The sequence below is a fragment of the Leuresthes tenuis genome, unplaced genomic scaffold, assembly GCF_036924035.1.
Source record: "Leuresthes tenuis unplaced genomic scaffold, fLeuTen1.0.hap1 SCAF_13, whole genome shotgun sequence".
Classification (NCBI taxonomy): Eukaryota; Metazoa; Chordata; class Actinopteri; order Atheriniformes; family Atherinopsidae; genus Leuresthes; species Leuresthes tenuis.
This window is the reverse complement of record NW_027325367.1, coordinates 7371956-7399075: the sequence shown is the minus strand read 5'-3', so window position 1 is coordinate 7399075 and position 27120 is coordinate 7371956. Positions and strand designations below refer to the sequence as shown.

Here is a 27120-nt window from a genome sequence, read left to right as displayed (position 1 = left end):
ATTTGATGTATTGAACTCGATCTGATATTTTGGCTGTGTAATTCTTACTTTGTGTATTTATTGCCCATTGCCCTTGCTTCTCTTCTTTTCAGCAATACAGAACAGGGCCAAAGACTGGTTCCAAAGTCTCACCCCGGGCCACAATGTGTCAAACCTTTCACTCTGTAATTCCTTTATTTCTTTGTTTCTCTCTTAAAGCACATGCTGTCGCCTCAGAAAGCTCCGGAAAGATTATTGCAACTAGCCGACTCCAACCTGGGATCACTGGTCATTGAGATGGACCAGCTACACAGCAGGGTACAAACCCTTTAGTTTTCCTTTCAATTTGACTGTAGTCTTATTTAGCCTTTTTATCCACTCTGTCAGTTTCACCAGGTCTGTGTTTGATCCCCAGAATGAGAAATTATTGCCATATTTATGATACATATATATGAGATATTGGACACCAGGTTAACTTGAAATGTGCCATCTATAGTTTTTGTATAAAAACCTTTAGTGTATCCATATGATGTAGCAAACGCCACCTTTGAGAAAAGGCACAAAAGGCACTTTTTCATGTTCATGTTAAATGATAGACAAATAAGAGCTAATGTTCAGTAAAACAATTTTAAATTTGTTGTCATAAAAAGCCTTTATGCCCCCTGCAGCCATGGATCACTTAATAATATTACAACTTTGCTGGTCACAGACATACAGATACCAGGTTCAATATGAATCGTATAGGAATTGAATTTCACAGTTGTGAGATGAGTTAACCAAAATAGAAACCCAACTTTTTAATGGGGGTGTCTAACATACCAAGTGGAGAAAGATAACACTCACATTTTATCCCCCATACTCATTATATATGCTCCCTAACACACACCAGTTTAAATGATACAACATGACCTTGTCCAATCTCAACAGTGATTACAGGCACTCTCTCTGACTGTGTGTATGCGAGAGTGCGTGTGTTAAATTGAGTGTATTGGGATGTGTTTTCGTGTCTGTCAAAGATTCATCCATCTTTTGTGTTCCTGGTTCTCTTGAGTGTGATGTGTGAGATTGTGTTTTATATTTATGTCAGTATGTCATCCATCTTTTTCTTTGTTTGTACACAATAATACGGATAGTGTGTTTGTATTGCTGTCATCTGTCTTTTTTTTTTTACATCTAAGACCTCATCCTTCTTTATCTTTTCCTTGTCTGCTTACAGAGAAGTCAGCATGTTCACTTATTTAATACTTGTTTATTATTTTATGATGTATCTGTGTGCTTGTATAGGCCACTAAGGTGTCTGCTGATGGAGAGCAGGTGGAGTACGATGCTGACAGGATTCATAAACGAGCTGAGGACCTGGAGCAGTTCATCAAGGACGCACTGCTGGGAGCCAAAGGTAGAAACAAACACCACCTTTCCTCCATTAGCTGCTCCCAAATCCTGCCAACTTGGTTTTCAGAATGTATCTGTCTATTGCCTCACTAGTTTAATTTGTCTGTTGGGTACATTTCATTATATTTTATTTCATTAAATGTAAGAAATCCTTGTTGGAAATATAGATTATTACATTACAAGTATGTGTGATGTAGGAATATTAGAAGGTGAAAAAGAAACTAATGAATAAATTATGATGGGACATTTTAAAAATGTCATTCAGATAAAGGTGCCGCATCTTCAGAAAGAGGGGAACTGAACTGGATATATAATTGCCAAGATAAGAGAGGTGTCTTTACTATCAAAACACTTTTAGTCTTGGTGCCCAAAATCCCCAGACTTTATGGCACAAGAGGTTGTATTTACACAATTTGAAAGGGGGCATTTTCAATGGGAGAGATGAGCACAATTGCTTACTACCTCCTTGTTAGTCTACTAATAGGGGAAAAAAGTAGCTGAAACTCTGTGGCTGATGGGATAAGTACCAGATCTCTGTGCCAGCTGCTGGTGCAAAGTATTGCCAGAAATATAGAGGCAGATCCAGCAGGCTCACTAACCATGGTGATAGTCACCCACCAAGATAATAGTACGCAGTAACTTATTTTATTTTGTTTTGCTGCTAGTTAGCAGCTAGTGTGCTGTGAGGGTAGTTATATGGCATCAGGCAATAAATGCTGCCAGATGTATTCATGAATGTTGGAAGAAACTGCTTGATCAAACACAAGTTTGCATGCATGCATCTTTTATTGTAGTTGGGGTATGGTCTCTGTAAGTCCAGTACCAATTTTCCTTTTTTCTTTTTTCTTCACCAAATGTTCCTGCTAGTTGCTAATATTATGTGTCTGTCTGCTGTTGTACTCGGCACATAGTGCAAAGTGTTTTTCTTTTTTTTTTTTTATCCTTTTGATAAAAATAAAATTGAGCCTGAATGAGAGAAGAGAGTCATAACGATAAAGATGCAAGCAAGAGAATGAAAACCAACTCAGTAAGGTTTTCTTTCTTTGTGGATTTTACACCATAATTGACCCTTTTCAGATACACATAGAACATGAAAATGTTGCCTATAGCAGGTTAAGATGAGCTTTCAGTAAACAACAAGTAATTTTTTCAAATTTTATAATCCTTTTATTATGCTTTTGTTAGATGTTTTTATTTAGCTACTAATATTAGTCATTTAGCCATAACTTGAGGTTTAAAAGCTGGCAAGATGCTGGTGTAAAACATCTCTAATGCAGAACTTCTGTGGTTCTGTCCAGATGGTTCCCTCTGGCAGCAATGCCTTCTCATGGAAGAATTTAGCTCTCCTATAGTGAACACATTAGCAGGCAGTTGTTCACTTCAGCCTCGGTATCCTTTTGCAGTTGCAGCTGCTGCATCTCTTTGTCTTCAGTGGATGTGCGGGCAGCTTTTTTAAAGATTTCTTTTATTTATTTATTACTTTCCCTTTTCTTCTGTCACCTCAGGAGAAAAAGTTACAAAGGGGTTGCAGTGCTCCTGTGAGAATTAGTACTTTATTTAGTGTTTAACATCTCTTTAGAACATCACCTGCGAGGAGAGCCATTTGTTCCATTTTACAGGTCAAAGTGGTTGTTTGTCCTCGTCACTCTGTTCTTGGTTCTTTTCTTTGAGTTCAGAGTCAACCATAATGTATATTTTTGTTGCGTAAAAACAACTTTATGAAAAATATAAAACAACACATCTAAATGAAGCTAATTATTTTTGATGATGAAGTTTTCGTAGTAATTACGAACCCTTATCTGTGCAAACTTTTTGAACTATTCTTAGCACTTTTGAGACTTCTCGTCCATACTGGCTGGGGAAAAAAAAAAAAGGTAATTATTCAGACTTTTTTGGGGGGCTCATCTGAAACGCACCGTTTAGCTCTTATGTCTTTAAGTGCAGTCTTTAAGTCTTTGATGTTCTTTTAAAATTTGCAGTTGCATTGTCTTGGCTTTTGATGCATTGTATACAGTTCTACAAAGACTGTCTTGCTTGCAGTCTCTTCCCTCCAGCTCTTCTTGTTTTTTTTTTTAATTCTGCCACTCGCTGACAGCTTAAATTAAAGTCAGGAAATGCACTTCTGCCTGAAACCTGAACCAAGTATTGAAATGTAAGGTTAGAGTCACTGACCATAAACTTGACTTAAAGGGCAGTCTGTGGGTTAGAGGTTAAAACATTGTGATACAGACACAGTAAATCACTCCAGTCTTGTTTGTTTCTGAAGTGAGGGAAGTTTCTAATTAATTTTTTTAGGTGACAGACTAGCCACTAGACAGCCATTATGCAATTAAGTTACATGCAGATATAGATATGTTTCAGAAGATAAGCCTAGTCTGCCAACAAGATGCTTGTAGTTATGAAAGAGTTCCTTCTGTGGGAGAGAGCACGCTATCATGATGTTGTTGCAGACCTTTTACATGCACAAAAAAGCAGTATAAATTACTGAAGGAATGGAGAGCAAAAATAACACGCTCTAGCGTCTTTAACTGGACAAGAGAATTTGATGTTAGAATGAAAAATAAATGCTTTGAACATCTGCAGTTGCATGAAATTAAACTTATTCTTATAGATTCCAGTGAATCTTAAGATTATGTTGTTTCCAAAATCACTTGTTTGGAAATGTGACAAATTTTATATATGCTCCCGTAAGTGTCAACACTAAAAAAAGAGTTTGTTAGTGGACGTTATGTATGTGATGTCTCTGTACACTCCAGTGATCACAAGTTTACAGCTTTTAAATCAAATAACCCTGGACATTTCCAACTGATTTCTAGTTGGACTAAGCAGGTATGATTGTGAAGTAGCTTATTTCGCCCCACACTGATGTTGAAAACACAAATATGCTCCACATAAAACTGCGGTTCAAATAATTTGTTGTTTTGATGACTATTATGAATATTTTATGGCTTCTGGGAAGAAAAGAAAGTTACCAAACCAACACATTTGGGCTGGCTGTGATGAAACTGTCCTCTCGTTGTTGTTGCTCCAAGCTCTCTGGCCCTCTGCCTAATCACAGTGTGATTATTGTGTGTGTGTATTTCTGAGAGAGGAAAGGAAAGAGACTGTGCCGTGGCTCACTGGATGATTGAGAGTAGCAATTAGAGACTTAATTAGTGGCTATCACAAGCACACATATATACACACCAAATACACAAACACTGATGTCAGTGTGCATAGTCATACAACTGTGCACACACACCCTTTTACACGCACACATGCATAACAAGGCAAGAAAATACTGTACACTTTTGTGAGTTTCTGTTCTCGTGTTTACTAGACACCGTAATATGATTCCATCCACGTTTTAAGTGTTTAATTGGTTTTTAAATCCTACTATGTAATTATATGGCTGTGACACACACTTATAGATTAATACACTTACACACACACTTTTCCAAATGCAACATGCACGCACACATACACACTTGTGTTACAGCTGTTCATTAGCGTGATGACTTTACTTGCGTCTTGCTCTAATCACTTCACGTTTATATTTCAAATGAGAGAAAATGCTGCATTGCCACAACTGTGCATGTGCAGACACCCACACACACACACGCACACACATGCACCCCTACAAAGATTCACACATAAGCTATTGAGATTTCAACTTGCTTTAATCATATCAAGTTTACATTTCAAATTAGAAAGAAATGCAACATCACTGCAGACAGATCACACACATACAGCTCCCTGCATTCAAACACACACATTATGGAAATGTATACACACACTTTCCCCTCCGATGGTTTGCTCTTACACATACGAATACACGTAAACACTCATTAAGTTCCAGCAGTTTGAGTATTTTTCAAGTGAGTCTTGGAGTGTTTTAGTGTAGTTTCACCATTGATTAGTTTGAGACTTCACTGCCTTTAATTTGATAAAAGCAGGGCAACCATGCAGCTGCCAAGATCACTGGCCTTGAATGATGTTAAAACAGATTGTTTGTGTGAGTAACTCTTGAGTGTGCGTCCAAATGAGCGAAGCTCAAATGCCATGATTTAGTCAGATTTAGTTAATCTGTTTGCCGGTTGTACATTCTTATGAAGAATAGACATACTGGGCTGTATGTTTCTATATGTATATAAATGATTTCTGAATTCAGTAGCAATGCTTTTAACCAATGTTGTAAACATCTGTTTTGTGGATGATGTCATTTTTAGTCACTGAGCACAAATGTTTGCTTTGTTTATGTAAATAATGCATTACCTGAATCTGAGTACCTGAGAGTTTCTTCCCAATTACAATTTGTTGGTCAGTTGGTTGTTTGATCGGTTTACTATTTTGGCTTCTACTGAAATATTTCTTTAGCTTAGTATTTGGGTTAAGATGGTGAAAACCGTCTAGACATCATCCTATTTGTAATGTCAGAGATTTGCAGGCATAATGACATAATTTGGTTGGAGCGGTCTCCATTGCTATTGACAAGTTATATTAGCAGCTAACACTATGCGACTTTGTCATCATAATATGAAAACTGTAGAGTTTAGGCTTCGTTTTTCTAAATAAATGATGATCTGTTGGTAGAAATGCCATATAGAGTCCATGTATGCTTTCATTTGTGTGGAATTCATGTGAGAAAAAGAAATGGTTTCATCAGGTGAGCCATTTGTATCTATAAATCCTCTTCCTTAGAGTCCACCAAACCACAACACCATGTCTCTGTTGTAGTGTGAAGACCGGAGTGGGCTCATCTTATTGTACCTACCACTGTACTTTCTTACTCTCACTTGGAAAGGAGGGTGAGGCAGAGGTTATTCAGGTGGTTGTCATCTTCAACTTTACAATTAGACGTCACAAAATCTTATATGCTGTGCCTTTATTTTCAGCTCTAAACTGCCTCTTTTAGTTGTTTTAAACCAGATAAAATTGCTGATTAAACTTATTTTTTTTCTGAAGATACATTAAAATGAAAATAGAGCTAAAAACGAGGAAAAAAAAGAGAATATCTTGTTTATGTAACAGTTTGCTAACATGATATTCAACATTTCTGCTTGTTTAGATATCCACCGCTCCCATATTGCAAAAGAAAAGTCAATAAGAACTATCAGTACAAAAGCTAAATAACAAAGACATCTGAAGGCATTTTAAGCTATATATACATTTCCAAAGGTTTCCTTGTTCAAATAAACTTAAGTGTCACTATGTCTCAGAGGAAATGAAAGCAAAACTGAAATATATATATATTTTTTTTTTGTGCCTGTACGACTGCAACTACATGAACTGAATCTGTCCATCTGCAGTATTCTCACAGCAGTCTTTCTGTGTGTCTTTGCTTCCAGACCTCCAATCCAAGGCTGCAGAGTTGAACCAGACCCTCTCGCGGAAAGATGGAACTCCAGACAAAAGCCTGAGTGAGATGAAGGAGGACATCCAGGCCATGCTAGCTGAGATGAGAAAACGACAGCTTGGAGGGAAGAAAATCATTGCTGAGGAGGAGGAAGAGTATGGCAACACACAACTGCAGACACACACACACACACACACAACAGAGGTCATGTATCTCTCTCTCCCACCCACAACAAAAACACTGATTTTGAGAAAAGTAGCAAAAACATGCTTTGTTTTAAATAAATGTGAATAAAGCCAGCTGATGGTTTCTTAATTAATAGACCAAAGTTTAACTGAGCTCTGTTATTACTCTATTTGCATTTTTGTTTGTAGCTGGCTTTTTTTGTTTGCTTGTTTTACTGCTTTCCCCTTGTGTCTCCCACTTCCTGCCACCTGCTGGAAGGAGTCCTGCTTGTTTTAGTGTGGAATATTTTGTTATCTACGTTTTAATATAAACTTAACAGATAAAAAAAGTGGCAAAAACTTTCAGTAAGTCCCTCTTAAATAGTCACATATTTGATAAGTAATTAATCCCATAAATATTCCAGCACACCAGTTGTTTGCAGTGGTTTTGGTTTTGCAGTTTTTCCATAATCTAAATTATTCAGGACACCCATGAAACTGCCTTTGGAAGCAGTTTAAATCAATGATTCTGAAGTATGCCTGTGTTGCTTTTTGTTAATACAACATACAAATAATTGCAGACTTGATTTTCAATCATTTTTTCACGAATCAGACAGTTGTTTCAGTTAGAGCCTTATTGATTTATCAAGACAAAGAACTTCATGGAACTAAGCAAATGCCTGGGTAGGTGAAAAATGATACTCTAATGTAAAATGGCACAGCACTCAGAAGTGGCAGCAAAGTGGTTTGCTGATATGCAAAGGATGTGTTTTCAAGAAACGAAACGACTAAATGTAGAAAATCATCAGTCCTTCGAATGCTTTTTCTTTTATCTGATTTCTTTCTTTTTGTTGACACTGGAGACATGAGGCGTAAACACTGAGCAGCCATCTGATAGCTGCATGTCCTAAAGCCACGACTTTGTTGATGTTAAAGCAAAGTGTTGCTCTCATTAGGTTCTCTCAAGGCATTTGACAGAGTTGGCAATCTATTCTCCTCATACCTCTTTCTGTCTCTTTCAGCAGTAAATGTTGACAAGGTCGATGAGTTAATTAAAAGTACCACCGTAAGGGCAGAAACAGAGACATAAGGATACAAAGAGCATGTCGAGAGATGGAAAAACAGAGGGAGAGAACAGCTGACAGATGGGCAGAGGGAATGAGAGACATGGAGACAAAGGGAAATGGGCACAGTCATTGAAGGACTTGTCTGTTTGCTTGCTGTTGATTATCTGACCCAACCCTGAGGGGAGGTTTCAACCCGTGCTGCAGAAAAACGAACACAAGCAATAACAAAAGGATGATTCAATGAAATGATCAAGGCTGGCAGAACTGTTTTTTATATTGCATATATTTTATACACGGTAAATATACCACTGCAGATTTTAGGCTTTATTCCTAAACTGTACTGTATTGCTATCTTTTATAATATTTGAACAGCCAGATGGGTAATGATGAGACAACCTGCTCCTTATTTTCCTTCATTTCTAATAATTTTTTTTCTTGCTAGTCCCCACAGGGTTCATTAAAGTTTTATCATATCCAGTCATTACCTTCTATGAATCCCCAAACCGTGTGAAATTGTCCTCCAAGTGATGTTAACTGGAGGACACTAGATCCTTGTTGTCCTAATTAATGCTGTTAAAGTTAGAAAATAAGAGTCATTAAGGGAGACAATAATAAACATGTGGCTATTAAAAGGTTTTTTAAATGCTTCCAAATTGAGAAGGTAAGCTAAATATAATGAGAATATTTGGAGTGAACTAAGGACTGCATTACTTAGTAGGTAGATCAAATATTAGAACCCCGTAAAGGCAGGCTAATAATTGCAAGTTGCTAGAAATTATCTTTTTGTTTGACTTTTTGACAAACAAAATAGAAACAAAAGATGTTTTTATGATTTGTGTTGAACAGTCAAGTCTTGTTCAAAGTCTCTTATCAATTCAAGTTTCTATACTATTCTCTGAATGAATACTTGAAACTTAAAAGTAAATAGATGTCCATCCTTTTTTTTAGATGATCGGCACTTAGGTTAATTGCAATGTTTGGTTTTCTTTTTACTATTTATTTATTTATTTATTATGTGCTCGATAAATAAACTTGACTTCAACTCTCAAATTAGTTATCTCACATCCCACTGTCGACTTGAGGCTGTAAGGTCATGAAAATAGTGCTGTTGTTTTGTGGACAGTGACATGGCTCAACAGCTGGTTTTTCTTACTGTTAAACAAATTGTGTTTGTTTGTCAAACATACAAAATATTCACGACTTTGAATCTTTTTCTCTTCCCTACTTTTTTTTCCCGTTTTAACACCCGCAAACCCAAACTGATTGAGTATTCCAGCAGAGAAAGTACACATCTTATTCTTTCTCTGCTACATGCCTCACCTGAAATTTGTACTTTTCAGTGCTGCTATTTTACATTTTACAAGTCCACCCTAGAATTCACAGGCAGCCTGAGAGTCCTTATAGGGAAGGATGAGACTGCTCGTATGAACTGTAATTGGAGGGAAAACAGTCGCAAGGCTGTGAATTATTAATGAAATGTCTTTTCAACAAAACATAATCACAGTTGAAAATTCTTTTGATAATGCAGAGTCTCTGAATAGTTGCTTCAGCTTAGGATACTGTATTTATTGTATTATGTTGAATATTCTAATAAAAACTTCTGTCTTAGTGGTGTTTTTATGAGACATGCACACTAAAGGCCTCGTGATTAGTTTCAAGGCATTCTACTGAGAAAGGATTTATTCCTGTGTTATCTGTTGCTTGTATTAATATAGAATTGTCATGCTGCAGTGCACATTAACACATGTTGCTTCAGCCATTGACCCACCCGCAGGCAAACACAAATGTGCATTCGATTGATATTTGAAAATTTTACAATGCTGCAATTTAATTAAATTTAGCCTGAGGCATCAATAGAAGAAACTGTACAGTGGTTCTTGTCTTGACCCTTGTCACACATCAGAGTTGCTCTTTTCTCCTCTGAAGTTTTGTATGCACCTGTACTAATTTAAACCACGCTACAGTTAAGCCATGAGTAACACTGTGCATGTAAATAATCCATCCTCCATTCTATTCTTCCAGTCTTGCGGCAGAGTTGTATCAGAAAGTTAAAAGAGTGTTTGGCGATCCTCATCAGGCCACAGAAGACCTGAAAGCAGAGGTAACGATAACCTCGTATTTGTGCTTCTTTTTTTATTTTTTTTATTTTTATCCTAATTGATTGAGATTAAATTGATACCTCTCTGTTGGCTTTCAAAGATTAAAGAGAAGCTCTCAGACCATGAGGGGAAGCTCCAGGAGGCTCAAGATCTACTGCATTCTGCCCAGACAAAGACTAGGCAGGCTGGATCGCTGGCTGAGCAAAACCAAGCGAACGTCACAGTTCTGGAGGTAAAATGCAAGTTTTACACACACAAACAGTGGTTTACTTTTAAAATATAATTGAGAAATAGCAATAAAACCAAAAACAAGCATGCTTTTCATCAGCACTTTTGGATTTCTCTTTTTTTTACATATTCTTATTTTGACTAGAAAAACAATGCCTCCCCAGTTTTGCGATGAAACTTCCAGGTAAGTAAATTTGTATTGAAAAAGAAGATACTTGCAGATAGTAATTGGTTAAAAAGCAGAGATGTGTAGTAACTCTGCCTCCGTGACAAACTCCAGTTAACTTCACCCAGAACCTCAGTATTTTGCACCGCTAACTGATTCAGCAGCAGAACATTTGCTGTCCAATGGTGAAAAATGAATATAGCATCTCCCAGTCACAATGTTGCTCCATTCCGTGTCCATTGAGCACCATCCACATTCAGCTCAGTCCCCGATCTTATGTAGGTTAATGCACACTCTCTACTGTGTTTCTGACAGATGTAACAGCCATGCTTGTCAAATGAGCTGATTCCTTTTGAACTGACTGGAAAATATTAATATTGAAAATGGTTGTCATTTTTCTGTGAACACCCCCTTTGCTTATGGTTAGATTGGCAAGCGTTTTCCAGCCATTAGGCATTTGCTTTGACAAACTCGGATCCATAATGTTAACTGTACATTACTGCTGTTACTATGAGTAATGCATAACGGGGTGCATTTTCAAATTGTACACATAATTCCTTGAAATTACAAAATTGCACAACTTCTTATTAATCTCATAGATTAAATCTCACATTCTATAAATCTCAGATCGCTTAATCTTATTTTCCATTTGAGCCTGTGATTTATCAACAAAGAAAGCTTAGAGGCAGAATCTGTCCCTACCAGAAATAAAGCAAGCTTTTATCTGGAAAATTATGATGCATGTCCCAGAGTAAGTATTCTCCAACGATCTCACACACACTCATATGCAATACTCTTTCTGTCTTGCCCTGACTAGCTGTCTTTTACTTTTTAAAGAAAAGCTTTGCATTAAGAAAGGTGGAATGCAAAGGCTACACAGTGGTTTTATTGAGTTCTCGTTTGTTTGTTTTTTTTAGTCTGCTTATTAATTGTGTGTCCTTCAGGTGCTTTTTTAAAAAAAATTTATAGGAACTACCTTAAAGTAGTTAATAGATTGTATCAGAAAAATCACTTCCAGTGATTACGCTTTCATTATACAGTAGCTCACAAATTTTCAGACACCCTCATACAGTTTTTTTGTTTTTTTTTTGTTGTTGTTGTTGTTTTTCATGCAATATTTACTGGTGTATTTGGTTTGGTTAAAAACTACTGTATGATTGTTTGAATTTGAGTTTACTACAACACAAGCTCTGCTGGTGGTGTTTTCCATGCACTGAAATGTTAGAATGTGTCACAGTTACAGCTCCTGGTTTGTTTAAATGCAGAGAAAGACATCTGCAGTTGGTGCGGTGAAACAGGAAGCACAGAAGATCATTGGAGAAGGAGAGAATCTTCTTGAGGAGGCAAACCAACTCTCTGACAACATCAACAAGGAGCTAGAGGTATTAAAATAGTCTGTTGAACCCTTGGAACTAATTTAAATCCTCCATCTAGTGTTGTGTGTACTGCCTGAGTTCAGTTTTTGTCTTTTGGTCTGAATCAGGATGGAATTCAAATTTTTGTTCTCAGTTTTTACTTTTTCTGTTCTGTTTTTTTTTTCTTTAATTTAAATAGTCTTGGCACGAAATGGATAATTAATAAGGATATTGCATACTTTTGTATGGCAGCCATATATACCCGAGTACAGCATGAATCATCCAGACCCTCCGTTTTCTATCTGTAGGACCTGGAGGAAATGGGGAGAGAGCTCCGTCCTCTTCATGACCAGCTGGATGATAAAGTCCGTCACCTCACTGATGGTTTGGGTGACGGCAAACTAGCTAATCGTGTGCTCGATGCAGAGGAACATGCCAAACAACTTAATGAATCTGCAGCTATTTTAGATAGGTAAATATAACATGAATAGATCTACACTAATCTGTACATATTTACAGCCACTGTGTAGCTTGGGATGCAAAGTAAGGAAGTGGTCACTTTAGGTTGATTGTGAGTGAAAGGAAATTGTTCCGATTGTTCTTACAGTCAGATAATTGTTTGATATTCAACAGCTGCTGGTTTTAGTTTAATTTTCTCTTAAACGTCTTAGAGAAGTTGATTACCTGAAGTTTTTTTGTGACAGCTGAAACTGTTTAAAAGGAATAAGCAGTCTTAACAAATCAGCCTTTTGCTCTGTGTACCATGTTTGAGTTGTTCTTCTTTCAACATTTTTAGGAAAAGAAATGGTACCACTGCCATCAAGTGTGGGGTTATTGGGGGAGGGACTTAGCTTAATGTTTCAGGTGACAATAGTTGATATTGAGACATTTGAAATGGACATTTTCTTTTTTTTTTTTTTTTTTTTTTTTTTTTTACATCCTCCAGAGACTTGAAATTGAATTGCTAAACAAAGTGAGAATAATGGATTTAAGTGGAAATGTATGTCAATTTACAATATTTTCCCTCTTCTCACAGTATTTTGGCTGAAGCCAAAAATCTCTCCTTCAATGCAACAGCTGCCTTCAAAGCCTATAGTAACATTAAAGCCAACGTTGACGAAGCGGAAAAAGAGGCAAAGGCAGCCAGGCAGAGGGCAAATGAGGCGCTGGCATTGGTAAGAGTACAAAAACATACACATCTTTAGAACATGTTCAAAATGATCTTGTTTACCAAATACACACTACCAAAAGATGAAATGTACTTACTGTTTCCTTATGCTGTATGTAATCCATCCACCTCAGATTCAAATACTATATACACACTGTACTAAGCACAAGTACTTCAGCTATCCAGACCATAGAAGTGTACTCTCAGCATAAAAGATAATGTGTGTGCCTTGTATGCAGTAACAGTAATGTAGGCTTGTGCTCTCCTTTAGTCATGGCTGAGAGATCAAAGCACTTTTCTGTCCCTCTTCTTCACCCTTTTTTCTCCTCTGCCTCTTCCATTACAGTATCATGACTACACACACACCTAAAACTCCTTCGTATACTCATATGATGTACGGTTTTCATTTATTGTTTTATATATGTTGTATAGTGCGTCAGATCTTCTTTGCTCTTTGTATTTAGTTTTTAAAATAAGAATTGTAGCACTAAAGTTACAAAGAAAGGATGAAAAAAAGGTTGAAGGTGTGAAGAATAAAGTCAGCTGAATCCCGTTCGTACAGAATCATTTAGCAATGGAAAGCAGTGATACTTTGATCTTATGTAAAGGTAGTACTTTATGCAGACCACTATACCTTTTTTTGTTTTTCTTATGCGAGATCAGGAATTTCCTGGAAGCATCTTACTGAAAGCACGCTTAATCATAGAAATTTCACTGCTTTGTCCTGAGGTAGGCTTTAGGTCCAGAGGTTCCTGTAAAGGATGCAGCTCAAAGTGCCCTTGAGAAGAGTCAGATACTGCTGAACAAGGCCAAACAACTTCAGAATGATGTCAAAGGTACTGTGATGTGTGTGTGTTTACTATATGCCGGATACAAAATATTCATCTGAAAAAGCCACAAAACACTATAAAATATTCAAATGCAACTGTTTGGCTGTAAATTTTTCAAAGCAACTAAATGAATTAACCACAAACAAATATTTACCAAAATTTAAAAAAAAAGTTTAATTCTCTGTAGTATTACTAGAGTTCCACCATATTTGAAAGTTATCTGGTCTATCAGTTTTAAACTGAATAAAAGTTTTAAATTCCTAATTTATCTAAGCTGTCAGTCCTGTAATATTGCATTTATTGGTTTTGTTTTGTTGTTTAAACTAAACTTCAAGGTTTTCTCAGCGTGATGCTTTCTCTGACAACTGTACCTCCTACATCTGTTTTTGTTTAGCTTTTCAAAAAGGTGATCATTCTACTTTATGTATGTAATTAAGATCCAGCCTAGTATTATACATGAAGTGGAAAAATACTGAAACCACTGGATTGTAAACAGCTCAAGAGTTTATATTTGCAACATTCGCAATGCAGCTGCCTCAATAATAATCGCTGTAGGGAGTGGTCACCCTGTACTGTACCTACTACCCTGTACTAACTAATTAAAAATTAGTTGGTAGATGTGACTGGTACTGTATATCATTTAAAACACACTTAAAACACTTAAAAATTAAATTAACCTACTGTTAAAGTACTTTTTTTTAAATAGAGCAGTATGTTAGCAGTAAGTTTTCATACAGAATTAAATGACTTCTATGTACAACTATATATAATGCTACATATTTCAAATTTCACTGAGTATCAACACAGACATTGTAAAACATTCAGCAACATTTTAGATGCAAATCATGTTTGCAAAGGAAAACAGGGATAGACATGTGTAACTCTGGATATTTCTGGTTTTCAACAAGCAGTCTTTCCTAAATGCTTGTTTTGCACACACATGACTACATGGCAGGACTGCCACTGGACGCATGCAGGGAGTGAATGAGGAAAAAAAAAATATTTCACCACCTCCAAAGCTGGAATAGTACATTAGTGAGGACTGTCTCGGAGCGGCACGTCAGAGTATCGGCACACGTAGCCTCTGCTGGTGCAGGTGCTGTCATAGAAGATAGAAGGGGTTTCTGTTTTTACTTTCAGTGTTTTACAGAAATGCAAAAGAACTGCAAAACCTATGATGTTTAAGTCATAACTAAAAGTATTTGAACTGACCTTTAGGATTTAGAAACATCCATTGAGTTTAACAGAAGTTTTCGTATGTATTGTTTTAAGTAAATCCATTAGTTGAAAGGGAGGGCTTGGTAAATTGACATGTAGTGAACCTTTTTTGAGTCTTCTCTAGCTTTGAAACAGTTTATATCTGTCATCAGCCTCTGTATACCTTGCTGTCAATCCCTTTTTGCCATTGGGCAGGTGAAGGGGGGACTTTATTAGTTCAGAGCTTGGCACCAAATCAAACCATCATCATCCACTTTGTTTGTTTTTGTCTATGTAGAGAATGCGGACAGTGTGGCCGGGCTGAAGGGCAGAGTCAAAACGGCAAGAGACAAAACCAAAGATCTTTTCAAAGCTGTTAATGGAACCATGGAAACGCTCAAGGCCATTCCCAATGGTATGACTGCACAACTACACTGTGTGTCTGTGTGCGTGAGCATAGTAGGGGTCACACCTGCACACTTGGAAGAGAGATAAGAGAGCAGATCAATACCAGTGTACGGATAAAGGTCAGTTGCTTTGCAGTGATGATGAAAATACTGGACCAATGTGATGCATACCTATAACAAAACACTATACATTTGAGTTCAAATCCCAGTGGGTCAGTTTAAAGTCATAAAATTCTTCTTTTTTTTTTTAAATGGGACCCTTCAAGACAGACAACAAATAACACCTACAGTAAACATGACAATTAACCACAATGGTAATCTGACATTGCACTTTGTTAGCTTGCAGGTTGTGTCTCCAAGTGGTTAAGTTGTTAGACAGATGTTACCCGCTAAGCCTGTCATACATTTGTGACATCTGGCACTCAACTGAGTTGTTTCAGACGGTAATCTTTATACAGACACTTGATATTTTTGACATCCCGCTAATGCTGCTTTAAATTTCAAACCCATCACATTGCCATGTTCCACTGTCTGAATCAGTGCTGCTGAGATTAAAAGACAGCACTCACTCTATAATTAAATCTTGCTCTCTAAGAGTAACTAATATTTGATTAATACTGATGCATATTGAATAATGTGGGATTAGTCATTTTCACAAGCTGTTTTGTGGTAATACTTATTTGCTTGGAAGGGAAAAATATATGTGAATACTGATTTGGGGATTAACATGACAATCAAAGCTTTAAGCCATTTTGGTCAAAATTCATTATGTTGTCTTAGGTAGTGCTGGACTACAAATTTGTGATGACGTTACGGTTTGAGTATTGACTATTGAAAAGAGTATTATGCAGACTTGCCACCAGATGAACAGTTGGTATCTAAAAAAGTTTCTTGTTTATATGGAGATATTTAGTCAGTTTCATTCAGTTCCTGTGATATTATCAAAACATGATCAAATTGAGTCATATGCATCCATTTGTTTTATTTATTCCCTGAGGTCAAACATACCACTGCTGCAGTTTAGAGTAATAAATATTTAAAACTGGTGTGCCCTAAGAACTGAGTGATTTTTGCCACTACAAAGTTAATTTGAATATGGTCAGAACATACTCTTGAGTCTAGGCAGCTTTCTGGCTTCATATTCAAGCTGGAATCAAGCTTAAAGATAGTATAGTAGTGTAATACTAATCAGTTCTTCCATAAGAATTCTTCAACATAAGTGCTACCAACAAACATGTTTACACAAACATATATCTTTTTATCTCACATTCTCTAACAGATACAGCTGCTAAGCTTGCAGCGACCAAGGTTGTTGCAGCTGATGCCAACGCCACAGCCATGGATGTGCTGGAGCGCCTAGGAGATTTGAACCTGCGCCTCGGAGGTCTGCAGCGCAACTACAGCGAGCTGGAGGACACAGTCAATGCAGCTAATAAGATGATCCAGGACCCAGAGAAAAACAGTAAAGTGCTTTACTATTGGGTATTAGAAAAGTAAGCTTAGCAGGAACATCTCGTCATGTTTTTTTCATGACTCATTCAGAATGTACACAGGCTTCCTTTTCAACTTGGTAAATAAGTACTTACAATAAAAGATTACTAATTGCGTATAAAAACTATTTGTTTTTAAGACCACCTTATTAACCAGTGTTTACTGCTTTTTGTGACTAAATTTGATAGTTAATTTCTAAAGCCTAATATTAATGTTCACTTGATTTGTAATTACTTCTGACTCTTGGTAGTATTGTTTCAGTGCCACATAGGATGGTGAATTCAACTGAATTGTGATATTTTTCTCTCTCTCTTTCTCATTTTTTTTCAATCTCCACAGCAATCAGTATGTATATTTCATTTATCTATTGCAAGCATTCATCACTTGGTGCACCAATACCATGATGTTATTGCAATGTTAACTCTGTGGCATAGCAGATTGTTATGCTTATAAAAAGAAAATGCATTTTTTGAATCGCCAACATCACTTTGTTAAAATGGTGCTTTGGGCTTAATTAATGCCATCTATGTCATTTTGAACAATTTTTTTTGTAGCGAAGGTATTGGTGCACCATGCACTAATTTTACCGTTAGAAGCTATACAGTCAGCAATAGCTGCTTCTAATAATACCTTAGCATGAGAGCTCTGCACTTGGCAAGACATTGAACGGTCCATTTTTAAATTTCTTTTATAGTTTTTCTGTTTCTTCTTTGTACTTTTTCAGTTTCTGACTTTTTCGGTATATATTATATGAAAGTAAAGTTATTATCTTTACTCTAAGCTACACTAATTTGTTTGGCTTTCGCCAGCTTTTCCATTTTTACCATTTCTCTGTATTTCTCTTCCTTAAGTGATTTTCTCTCCTGCAAGTTTTCCACTTTCTCCCAGCAATGATATATTTTATAGCTTTATGATAATATGAACTGTACTCTTGGGTATACTTATTGTACTTGATCTCTCTATGTCTACCCTCAGTCCACGCTGCAGGCGCTAAGGTGAAGGATTTAGAGGATGAAGCTGACAGACTGTTGGAGAAGCTGCAGCCAATCAAAAAGCTGCAGGACAATTTGAGGCACAACATCTCACAAATCAAGGAACTGATCAAGCAGGCCAGGAAACAAGCTAATTCAGTAAGATGTCAAAATACTCACATATACATCACTATGCTTCTGACACAGTTGTGCAATAGTTTAATTTGATTTAATTTAAAATATGTCTTACATTGTTTTTACTTTGTTTAATTCATAATTCGTGCTGTACTTTCTGTAAATAGTTTACTGTTTTATTTTTTTTTAAGCAGATGATTTCATTCTTTCCCTACCTAAGTAACATTGTTTAATAACAGACACAAGAATAACTTCACGCCATCTTTGCAATACCTTTTTTTAATGCCGTAAACAGCTTAGGACAAAAAAACCCAAAAACAAACAACAAAAAAAACAGCTTAGGACGCAGATGATTAAGAGAGTTCATGTCTCATACGCACTGAAACGACACACGTCACCATCTCCTGTTTAAACAGAATTTCACCTCTCCTTTCCTCGTGATACCTCAGGTATTACTATGCCTTGCAAATTATTCCAAAATGTCTGTCAAATTTGCCACTTAATGGAGACAAGTCTGATAGAATAATACTGCACACAAGAGCACAGTATTTCAATAGCTCTGTTTCATCTTTTGTTGTATTTATTGTATGTAAGTGTATCCACTTTCATCCAAATGTACTTGGGTCTGTGCCTGAGATTGAAATAAATTAGTTTTAAAAAAAGCAGTCAGTTGTCAGACATGAAGCCAGTGGCAAAGTACCTTAAAGGTGAACTCCAGTATTTTTAAACCTAGACCTTATTTCTGGCATGAAATACGTTTATATACTCACCGAGAACAGTTTGGCAAAAGTCAGCATCCTTCGGAAGCTATTTAGATAACTCCCGATCAGCGTATATCCATGTAACGGAGTGAACGGGGCAATGAATATGCGGACTCTAAATAAGGCATTATTTGTCTTTATTTCACCAATACTTTAAGCAGAATGAATGAACGAACGTGTACTATAGCTCTGTTAGCTCATAGGTGCTGTTATGTGGCTACTTGCGGCTATAGGAGAGCTAACGGAGGGATTTCTACACAGGCACTCTACTGGGACGACTTCTAGGTTCTAGGTTTAAAAATACCGGAGTTCCCCTTTAATTTCCTACAGCAGCTAGGCTCTGACTGAAACATCTGAGGTCAACTTCTCATATGAAATAAAGTCTATATTTTTTTCCCACAAGTCATTATGATCTTGATCACTACATACTCTTTCTGTTCAATGTACTGGTGGTCACTGACTATTCACCCTCAAAGATGTGCACTTTGGCCCAATCAGTTCTCTAAGCAGCTTCACCATCTTGTCGAAAGAACCAGGATTGACTTAATGCTGAACAACTGTCCATAATGGCAGCATAAACCAATAGATTTGGCAACTCTAGTTTATGGTCTTGCCCCAATGATTACACTCAAAATAAATGAGAAATTCCAAACCAATTTATCTTGCTGCATTTGTTTTTCAGTGGCAAACTAGAAATGGAAGGTTAGATAAATGCAACCTGAAATACAATATAAAAGCTATAATGCAATATCCTTGATGCAAAGATGTTATTAACTGTTATTTATCTCTTTGTTTCCAGATTAAAGTATCTGTGTCATCAGGTGGTGATTGTCTCCGCAGTTACCGCCCAGAAATCAGAAAAGGAACGTACAATACCATCATCCTTCATGTTAAAACCACCTCACCGGATAACCTCCTCTTCTATCTGGGATCTGCCAAATATGTAAGTATGTGTTCTGTAAAATGTGAACACAAACAGAATGCAGTGTTTGCAGAGCTAAAAAAAAAAATTTATTCACAGGTCATAGAAACATGAAATGCTGAAAATGTGACATTTTCAAATTTCATTAAATATATTATCTTGAATTTGTTGACAGCAACATATTTAAAAAGGTTAAGACAAGGCCATGTTTACCACCGTGTAGCATCCCCTCTTATTTAACAACTGTCTGTAAATATCTGGAAACTGAGGAGACCAGCAGCCGGACCTTTGTGAGACCAGTGTTGTTCTATTCTTGTCTGATATAGGATTCTAGCTGCTCAACAGTCCTGGGTCTTCTTTGTCGTATTTTAACTTTGGTGTATCATGATGTGCCAAATTTTTCCAGTTGGTGAAAGGTCTGGACCAGGCCAGTCAAAGCCATACTGTTGTAATAGATGCAGTATGTCATTAATCATTGTCTTGCAGAAATTCACAAGATAATAGGAGCATATGTTGCTCTAAAACTGCCATACCATTAGAGATGGAGGCTTTTGAACTGAGCACTGTATAACAATCTTGGCAGATCCTCTCCTTTTTGGTGCAAAGGACGAATCGACCAAAAGATTTTCAAAAGCTGTTTCAAATTTTGATTAATCTGACCACATAACAAGTTTTTTTTACTTTTCCCCCGTCCATTTTAAATGAACTTTAGCCTTGAAAAGACTGTTTTGGGATCATGTCCACATATGTCCTCTTTACATGGAGCTTTAACCCATATTTGTGAAAAAAGGGAAATGTGCTCACAGACGGTGATTTCTATGACAGAATATTGCCTGTTTTTTATGCAGTGCCTCCTGAGGGCCTGAAGATCATGAGCATCCGATATTGAGTTTTGTAGATGATGGAATATTCTAAGCCTTCGCAATTTTATATTGAGGAACAATATTCTTAAATTGTTCCGCAATTTGTTGATGCAATTTTCTGCTGAATCTCTGCCCAGCTTTACCTCTCTCAGGTGCTTTTTGTATGCCCAATCAGGTTATTGACCTATTGAAAATTCCAATTGATTGCAACATGTTCCTTCAGCTGTTTTTTAGTACCACTTTCTTTTCCAACCTTTTTTTCTTTTTGAACCCCAGTCTGAGCTTTTTTGAGATGTGTCGCTGCCATCAAATTCAAGACAAACTTATATTTTTTATTAAACTTCTTACTTTTAAAAATGTATGGTTTGTCTGTTTGTTTGCAAATAGAATATTGGGATAATGAGATTTGCAAATCATTTCCCTTCTTTTGTTACAACCCCAGTTTCTAACTTTTTTGGAATGGTGTTTTAACTTTGATCCACGAAAGAGGGTTTTAATTTTAGAGGTAACCAAAATTTAAAACATTCTTTCAAGGAAATTAGGACAAATGAATCATCGATCCTTCATGCCAGTCATTGAATCAAGAAAACAGGAAGTCTTCTCGAGGAAAATTGTCAAGTTTTGTGTATTCCATTTGTATTGTTTGACATTGATTCATTATGCAGCTTATTTAATGTACTTTAAGTGTTTTTTTTGTTTTTATTGTGAAACATTTATCATACTTTAAAGGCCTGTATTTCAGTGCAAATCTGCATGTATAGATACACCAGTGCTCATCTCTTACGCTACACACTCAAACTGGCACTCACACACAGCCTACACATACTCCTAGAGTGATCTGCCTAATATGAGAATAATTAATACATCTTGACATATACCCACCAGCACCCCTACAGACCTAGAACACTGCTGTTTCAAGGCACCATTGATAGTCCCAACGTGTTGGTGTGTTTTTGTCTGCATGTTTGTATGTTAAAGAGGAGCTGCAATTAACAAGTTTATGTTGCTCTCAGGTTCAGCCTGATTTCCCCTGAGAAATATTTGCTTTGCTTCATCTGCCTGGGAAGTCTTGAACATGCATGCATATGAGTGTGTACTGTTGTGCGTCTCTAGCTGATACTCCAATTCAGTATGAATAATAATTCTGTGTGTGCGAGTGCACACGTCTAACGTTTCACTAGTGGTGTGTAATACTAGTTGAATAATAACGGTGCTGCCCTGTGATCTGTGCTAATGAATAATCGCCTTCACCCTGGAGAGACCAGAAAGAGATGTGTGCGCTTGTGTGTCTGTGTGCATTTGTCATTTGTGTCTTCAAATGTGACTCATTGATGGTCTCTAATTGTGCATAATTCTATCTGAATAAAAACTTCAGAGACAGCATCCAGATAAAAGCACATGCTCAATAATTCACTTTTTTTCATACATAAGTAATAAGATTGTTAATCAAAATACAGCAAGATCCTCTGAAATCCACTTACAGGAAAACATATAAAACGTCAGTTTGTACCCTCAGAGCAGACCAGAGCTGGGTGTGAAATCTCTTTACCAATGACTCCCTCATGAGAAATACTCCAATTGGTTTTCTGCACCAAGAGATTTGGACACTTCTTAAACATGTTGCTTTTCTGGAAACATTGTTGCATAAATCCTGTGTTCTATAATCTTTAATGCAGAAAAAATAAAGTTTCAATATACATTGTTATTCTTACAAACAGCTGTGTAAATAGACTTCATTACAGAATTTCACATATGGGGCATAAACATTGGGTAGAGGTGTATCTGATGCCTTCTAGTTGAGATCTGTGTGTCTGGTGATCAGCTTACATAACTTGGCTGACTTAAAACCTACATCTGACCTTTTATATCTGGGAAGAGATAAGAAGACAGACATTTACACTGCACATTAATGTCAGACTGGAAGGTGTGGTTACATTGCTGGTACCATCTTCACAAAGCTTTGGATTAGTTGAGAAATGTCACCCTTGATTTATCTTTTCTCATTTCTTTTTAATGTAAAGGCCATACATTTTACACTCTCCTCATTTCATGGCAGTGTGAATCTGAATTCTTTCAGTACCCATTTAATGTAAATATCAACTACCTGAGATGCTGTGTATGTACTTTCCTTATGAATTGTTCAGGTTTTTTTTTATTTGATTTGTTGCATTATTCCAACCATCTGCCCCTTCCCGTATGAGGGACAACAGATTCCCTCTGATAATGTCCAAGTCCTTCATTTACTTGAACCACTAGAATGTAGCAGACCTTTATCGTAGGCAAGTTTGTTTAAGAGTTCCCTTGTTTTGATCCACCTACATTTGATACATCTGTATTTGTCCCATTTAAGTTGCAGCATTGTTAAAGTGCCTATATTGTGCTTATTGAGGTTTTCCCTTTCCTCATATGTTTATACTGTTATATTGCTTTCTGTGTAAAAACATATGCAGTGTTACAATGTTCAATCTCCCGACCAAAGAGTTCTTCCTTCTTATAGAAGACATTCCTGCCTGAAATAAATTGCTCATACCTCAGGCATTTCATCCCCTACTTAATGGAATCGCCATATTTTCACAGTCGGTGCCAGGATGCCTTAAAGGGATAGTAGCTAGTTTCCAGCCCTGTCAACATATAAACAATAAAGGCCTAAAAATTATTAATTTCTTACCTTATTAATATTCATTCAGTCGACCCTGCTCGTGTGCCCCCCCCTTAATTTTTTTTATTCTTTAACCATAAACATAATTTTTAATTAAACCTAAGGATTCTTTTTGCCTACCCCAGCCAACCACAACGGAAAGCCAAGTAGAAAAATTAAACGTTGTTGGACAATATTGAGTCACATGGTGATGCTGATTAAATGAGAGACATGACAAAACTATGTTTTAAAAATATCTTATTATAGTAAAAGCAAACTCCAAAAGTTAAAAGTAACTTTTAAACTGTACAGTTTGGTTAAAAAATTTAAAAAGCCATGTGCATCATAATGTGGGAGAAATGTTCTTTTTTTTACGAGACTTAAAAACAACATTCTGCACAAAAATAAATGTGTATTTACATTTTATAGAGAATGTTTCCTTGATCCGTCTCAGGTTGATTTCCTGGCCTTGGAGATGCGTAAGGGGAAAGTGAATTTCCTCTGGGATGTGGGTTCAGGTGTGGGAAGAGTTGAATATCCCCATCACACCATCCATGATGGGAACTGGCATCGGATAGAAGCCTCTCGGTAAGAAGTTTGAGCATGGACATACTTGTTCCTCTGGCACATATACCTTTAAAACGCCACTGTTTGCTGTATAACAAAGTTAGTCAAATCTTGCATTGTGCATATGGGCAGCAGGTCAGTTGATATGACTAATACTGTAATGATAAAAAGTAATCAGCTGGCACATGTGCTGTACACAGTAGTTACTACTTATCAAGACAAAAATATTTCTCTTATCTTGTGTTTTTTTTTCAACTGGTTGATGGCACGTATTTTATAAAATAACTTTTCTCTTTTCCCTCACTGACCTTATTTAACCAACAAACCCCAATTGTAGCAGCAAAGATAAACCACCAGCAACCACAGGGCATCGTCTTACTCATGCTAGAGTGGAAAACACGTTGTTTCACTTGGGAAATCTAGAGGTTTGCAGCCTTGTCAGCCTGTGGCACATCATTACATAGATACAGTTACCCTTTTTTTTTCTCTCTACATAAGCTGCCGTGTCGTTGTATACACACCATCCAACACAAGAACCATTCACACAAAGTTGGTTTCTCACCTGCTCCATATGTTTTCCATCTTAAAGATTTCCCAAAGGTGTTCACCGATGGGATCACAAAGACTATCAGTCTTAGAAATGTTTCCTTGCATAACGCAGAAATGCTCTTTCTGTCTTAGAATCAAAGACCAAGACAGATGGTTAATTTCACTGCACAGCTCAGAGGCTCTGCAGCAACACACTGGTTCCACACTGTGTTTCTATCATTCATCATTAGCACCAAGAGTTCATAAAATTCAGATTCCAAGTGACTCTGTGTTCAGTCATAGTAACTGTCCTCCAGGAAGTACAGAATGGTATATGGCATCAACCATCACACCCCTTCGCTCTTTCTCCTTTTCTCCATCTACAGCAATGGTCTGAATGGTACCATATCAGTATATCCTTTAGAAGGCCCTAAGGCTGGCATGATGCCAGTGCCAGCTAGTGCCAACTCACCAACAGCTTTCACCATCTTGGATGTTGACCAGAACGCCTACCTGTTTGTAGGAGGAATATTCGGCACCATCAAGGTATTCGTCTCTCAAAAACTTTAGGAACCTGTCTGATTCTTTTGTTTTCCCTTCATAGTTTTATTTGTCTTTTAGAGAGCAGAAGCAGTAAGAACCTCAACATTCACAGGCTGCATGGGAGAGACTTTCTTGGATGGTAAACCTATTGGACTGTGGAATTACAGAGAGCGACAGGGAGACTGTAAGGGCTGCGTGGTCAGGTATATCAATACATAGTCCCCTTATTTTCCATTAGTTTTGTTCATTGTCATCAACATTTTATAATCTAGTATTATTAGGTTCCCCTTGTTGGTTCTGAATATCATGTTAAAATGTATTTCGCACACATTAGTTTTGTGATTACTGTTTTTTTGGCCATATTGGAATAAAAGAAATAGCTCTGTATTTCTTCTTTCTCCCCTTTGTTTACTAGCATTTGCGACCTCTTGAACTCCTTTGGAAATTGGATGGCAAGCACATCAATAGTAAAATTGATTATCTGTTGTTTGTGCTCTTGTAGTCCTCAGCGTACAGAGGGTGAGGGCACAGTTCAGCTGGATGGTGACGGTTATGCTGCAGTTGGAAGACCAACCAGGTGGAACCCAAATGTTTCCACCATCACGTTCAAGTTCCGCACTTTCTCTTCTGAGGCTTTGCTCATGTATCTGGCCACTGAGGACATGGTATGTGTGCCACAGACATAAATATTTTCAAACCCATGATGATCACGTGAACAGATCAGGACTGATGGTATGGATGAATTTTGTGCTGGTCATTAGTTGCACTGTAATGCTCAGGTACTGATCTTACTCAAATTGATACTGATTCTGTTCATTTTTTTATACTAACTAGACAAAATTACTATTCGTGTCCAGAATATAGAATTGTAATACAAAGTTATCATTTCAAAATTTAGGTTAGTCTTAATATTAGGTAATGAGACCCTTAACATTTTCTTGTACAGTTGCACTGTTACTGGAATTGAAACGTCAGCACCTCACAATGTGTTTTTTTCTTACTCTCTCTCTCTTCACAGAAGGACTTCATGTCCCTGGAGTTGTCCGAGGGGAAGGTGAAGGTAAGCTTTGACCTTGGATCAGGAGCTGGCAGTACCATATCAGCCAGCCGTCACAATGATGGACGGTGGAAAGCCCTCACCATGTCAAGGAACAAGAAACAAGGTACATACAACAAAGAAAGCAATACAACAATGGTCTATATAGTTTGTCTTATGAATTAATTCAGAAATAAAAAGAGGAGAGGACACATTTCCATCGACACGCTCCTTTGCTTCATGTCTTTACAAAGCTACCGTGACTGTTGTGGACATCGACAGCAGTGCTGAAGAAAAAATTGTTGCCACATCTCAAGGTTCAGCCACTGGTCTGAACCTCAGGGGAAACCAAAAAATCTATTTTGGTGGACTGCCAACGATTGGAAACTACAGGTACACAAACCGCATCAACATATGCGTTGAAAAGTTGGACTCTGTATGTCCGATATAGTGTTTTCGGTCAAAATGTAGAGAGGATTTTTAATAATTCTAAAAGTGACTGCATTTGAATTGGATATAATTATCATTTTGTGAAACAGTCAGTAGTCTTTCATTGAAGATGTTTGTGAAGTGTGTTAATGCTTTGACATTATGTTTTGTCTTAACAGCATGGCAGCCAGGTAAATAAATAAAAGAATGAATGGATCTTAAATGTGATTTTTTTTTTTCAATATTCTTAAAGTTTATCACTGCATGATGCTAGCCATACTGATAATGCTCCACAGCCCAAAGTGAATATTTATGCTGTTTCTTGGCTTGCACAAGAAGGCTTTTGCTCTGTCACATGGCAGCTGAAAATTACTCTTACTTCATTCATCTGAATTAGATTTTTATTCAGAAACAATTTGTTGTATATCTACGGCTCTGTTTTACACACACATTATTTCTATAATTATACATAATGTTTTAGATGTCTTACTCTTGCTTCATTAATATGGATGAACAGCATATTCAGATTGCTCTTGTTTATGTCCAGACTTCACTCTCCTCCCAGAAACATGATGTAAAAGTTTCACTGCTGTAGTAATCCAGCAGTTTTCTTATGAAGCTTCACTGCTAAGAGATCAGAAAGTCTATTGAGTTCGAAATGTTTTAGCAATGCATATCTTAATTAAAATCATTGTATTTTCTTTACAGGTCAGAGGTGACTCTGAAGAGATATGCAGGCTGTCTCCGGGAGATAGAAGTCTCCAGAACTCCATATAATCTCCTCAGCAGTTCAGATTATACAGGGGTTATTAAAGGATGTAATGTAGAGGTAAGGGTGTGTCCATTTAG

General features: G+C 37.0%; 1 protein-coding gene across 1 annotated transcript in view; it reads left to right on the top strand.

The window, feature by feature from the left end:
* lama2 (laminin, alpha 2) overlaps positions 1 to 27120 on the top strand; it is a 171376-nt gene that overhangs the window by 123569 nt on the left and 20687 nt on the right. The window contains exons 37-57 of the mRNA XM_072362587.1: positions 199 to 297; positions 1264 to 1375; positions 6699 to 6861; positions 9960 to 10038; positions 10137 to 10268; positions 11696 to 11812; positions 12094 to 12257; positions 12822 to 12960; positions 13687 to 13789; positions 15279 to 15395; positions 16667 to 16849; positions 17218 to 17223; positions 17854 to 18008; positions 19545 to 19688; positions 23623 to 23756; positions 24650 to 24809; positions 24885 to 25009; positions 25309 to 25471; positions 25825 to 25969; positions 26097 to 26235; positions 26980 to 27100. Coding sequence (XP_072218688.1) covers positions 199 to 297; positions 1264 to 1375; positions 6699 to 6861; positions 9960 to 10038; positions 10137 to 10268; positions 11696 to 11812; positions 12094 to 12257; positions 12822 to 12960; positions 13687 to 13789; positions 15279 to 15395; positions 16667 to 16849; positions 17218 to 17223; positions 17854 to 18008; positions 19545 to 19688; positions 23623 to 23756; positions 24650 to 24809; positions 24885 to 25009; positions 25309 to 25471; positions 25825 to 25969; positions 26097 to 26235; positions 26980 to 27100 — 2700 coding nt within the window. The remainder of the gene's footprint in view (positions 1 to 198; positions 298 to 1263; positions 1376 to 6698; positions 6862 to 9959; positions 10039 to 10136; positions 10269 to 11695; positions 11813 to 12093; positions 12258 to 12821; positions 12961 to 13686; positions 13790 to 15278; positions 15396 to 16666; positions 16850 to 17217; positions 17224 to 17853; positions 18009 to 19544; positions 19689 to 23622; positions 23757 to 24649; positions 24810 to 24884; positions 25010 to 25308; positions 25472 to 25824; positions 25970 to 26096; positions 26236 to 26979; positions 27101 to 27120) is intronic.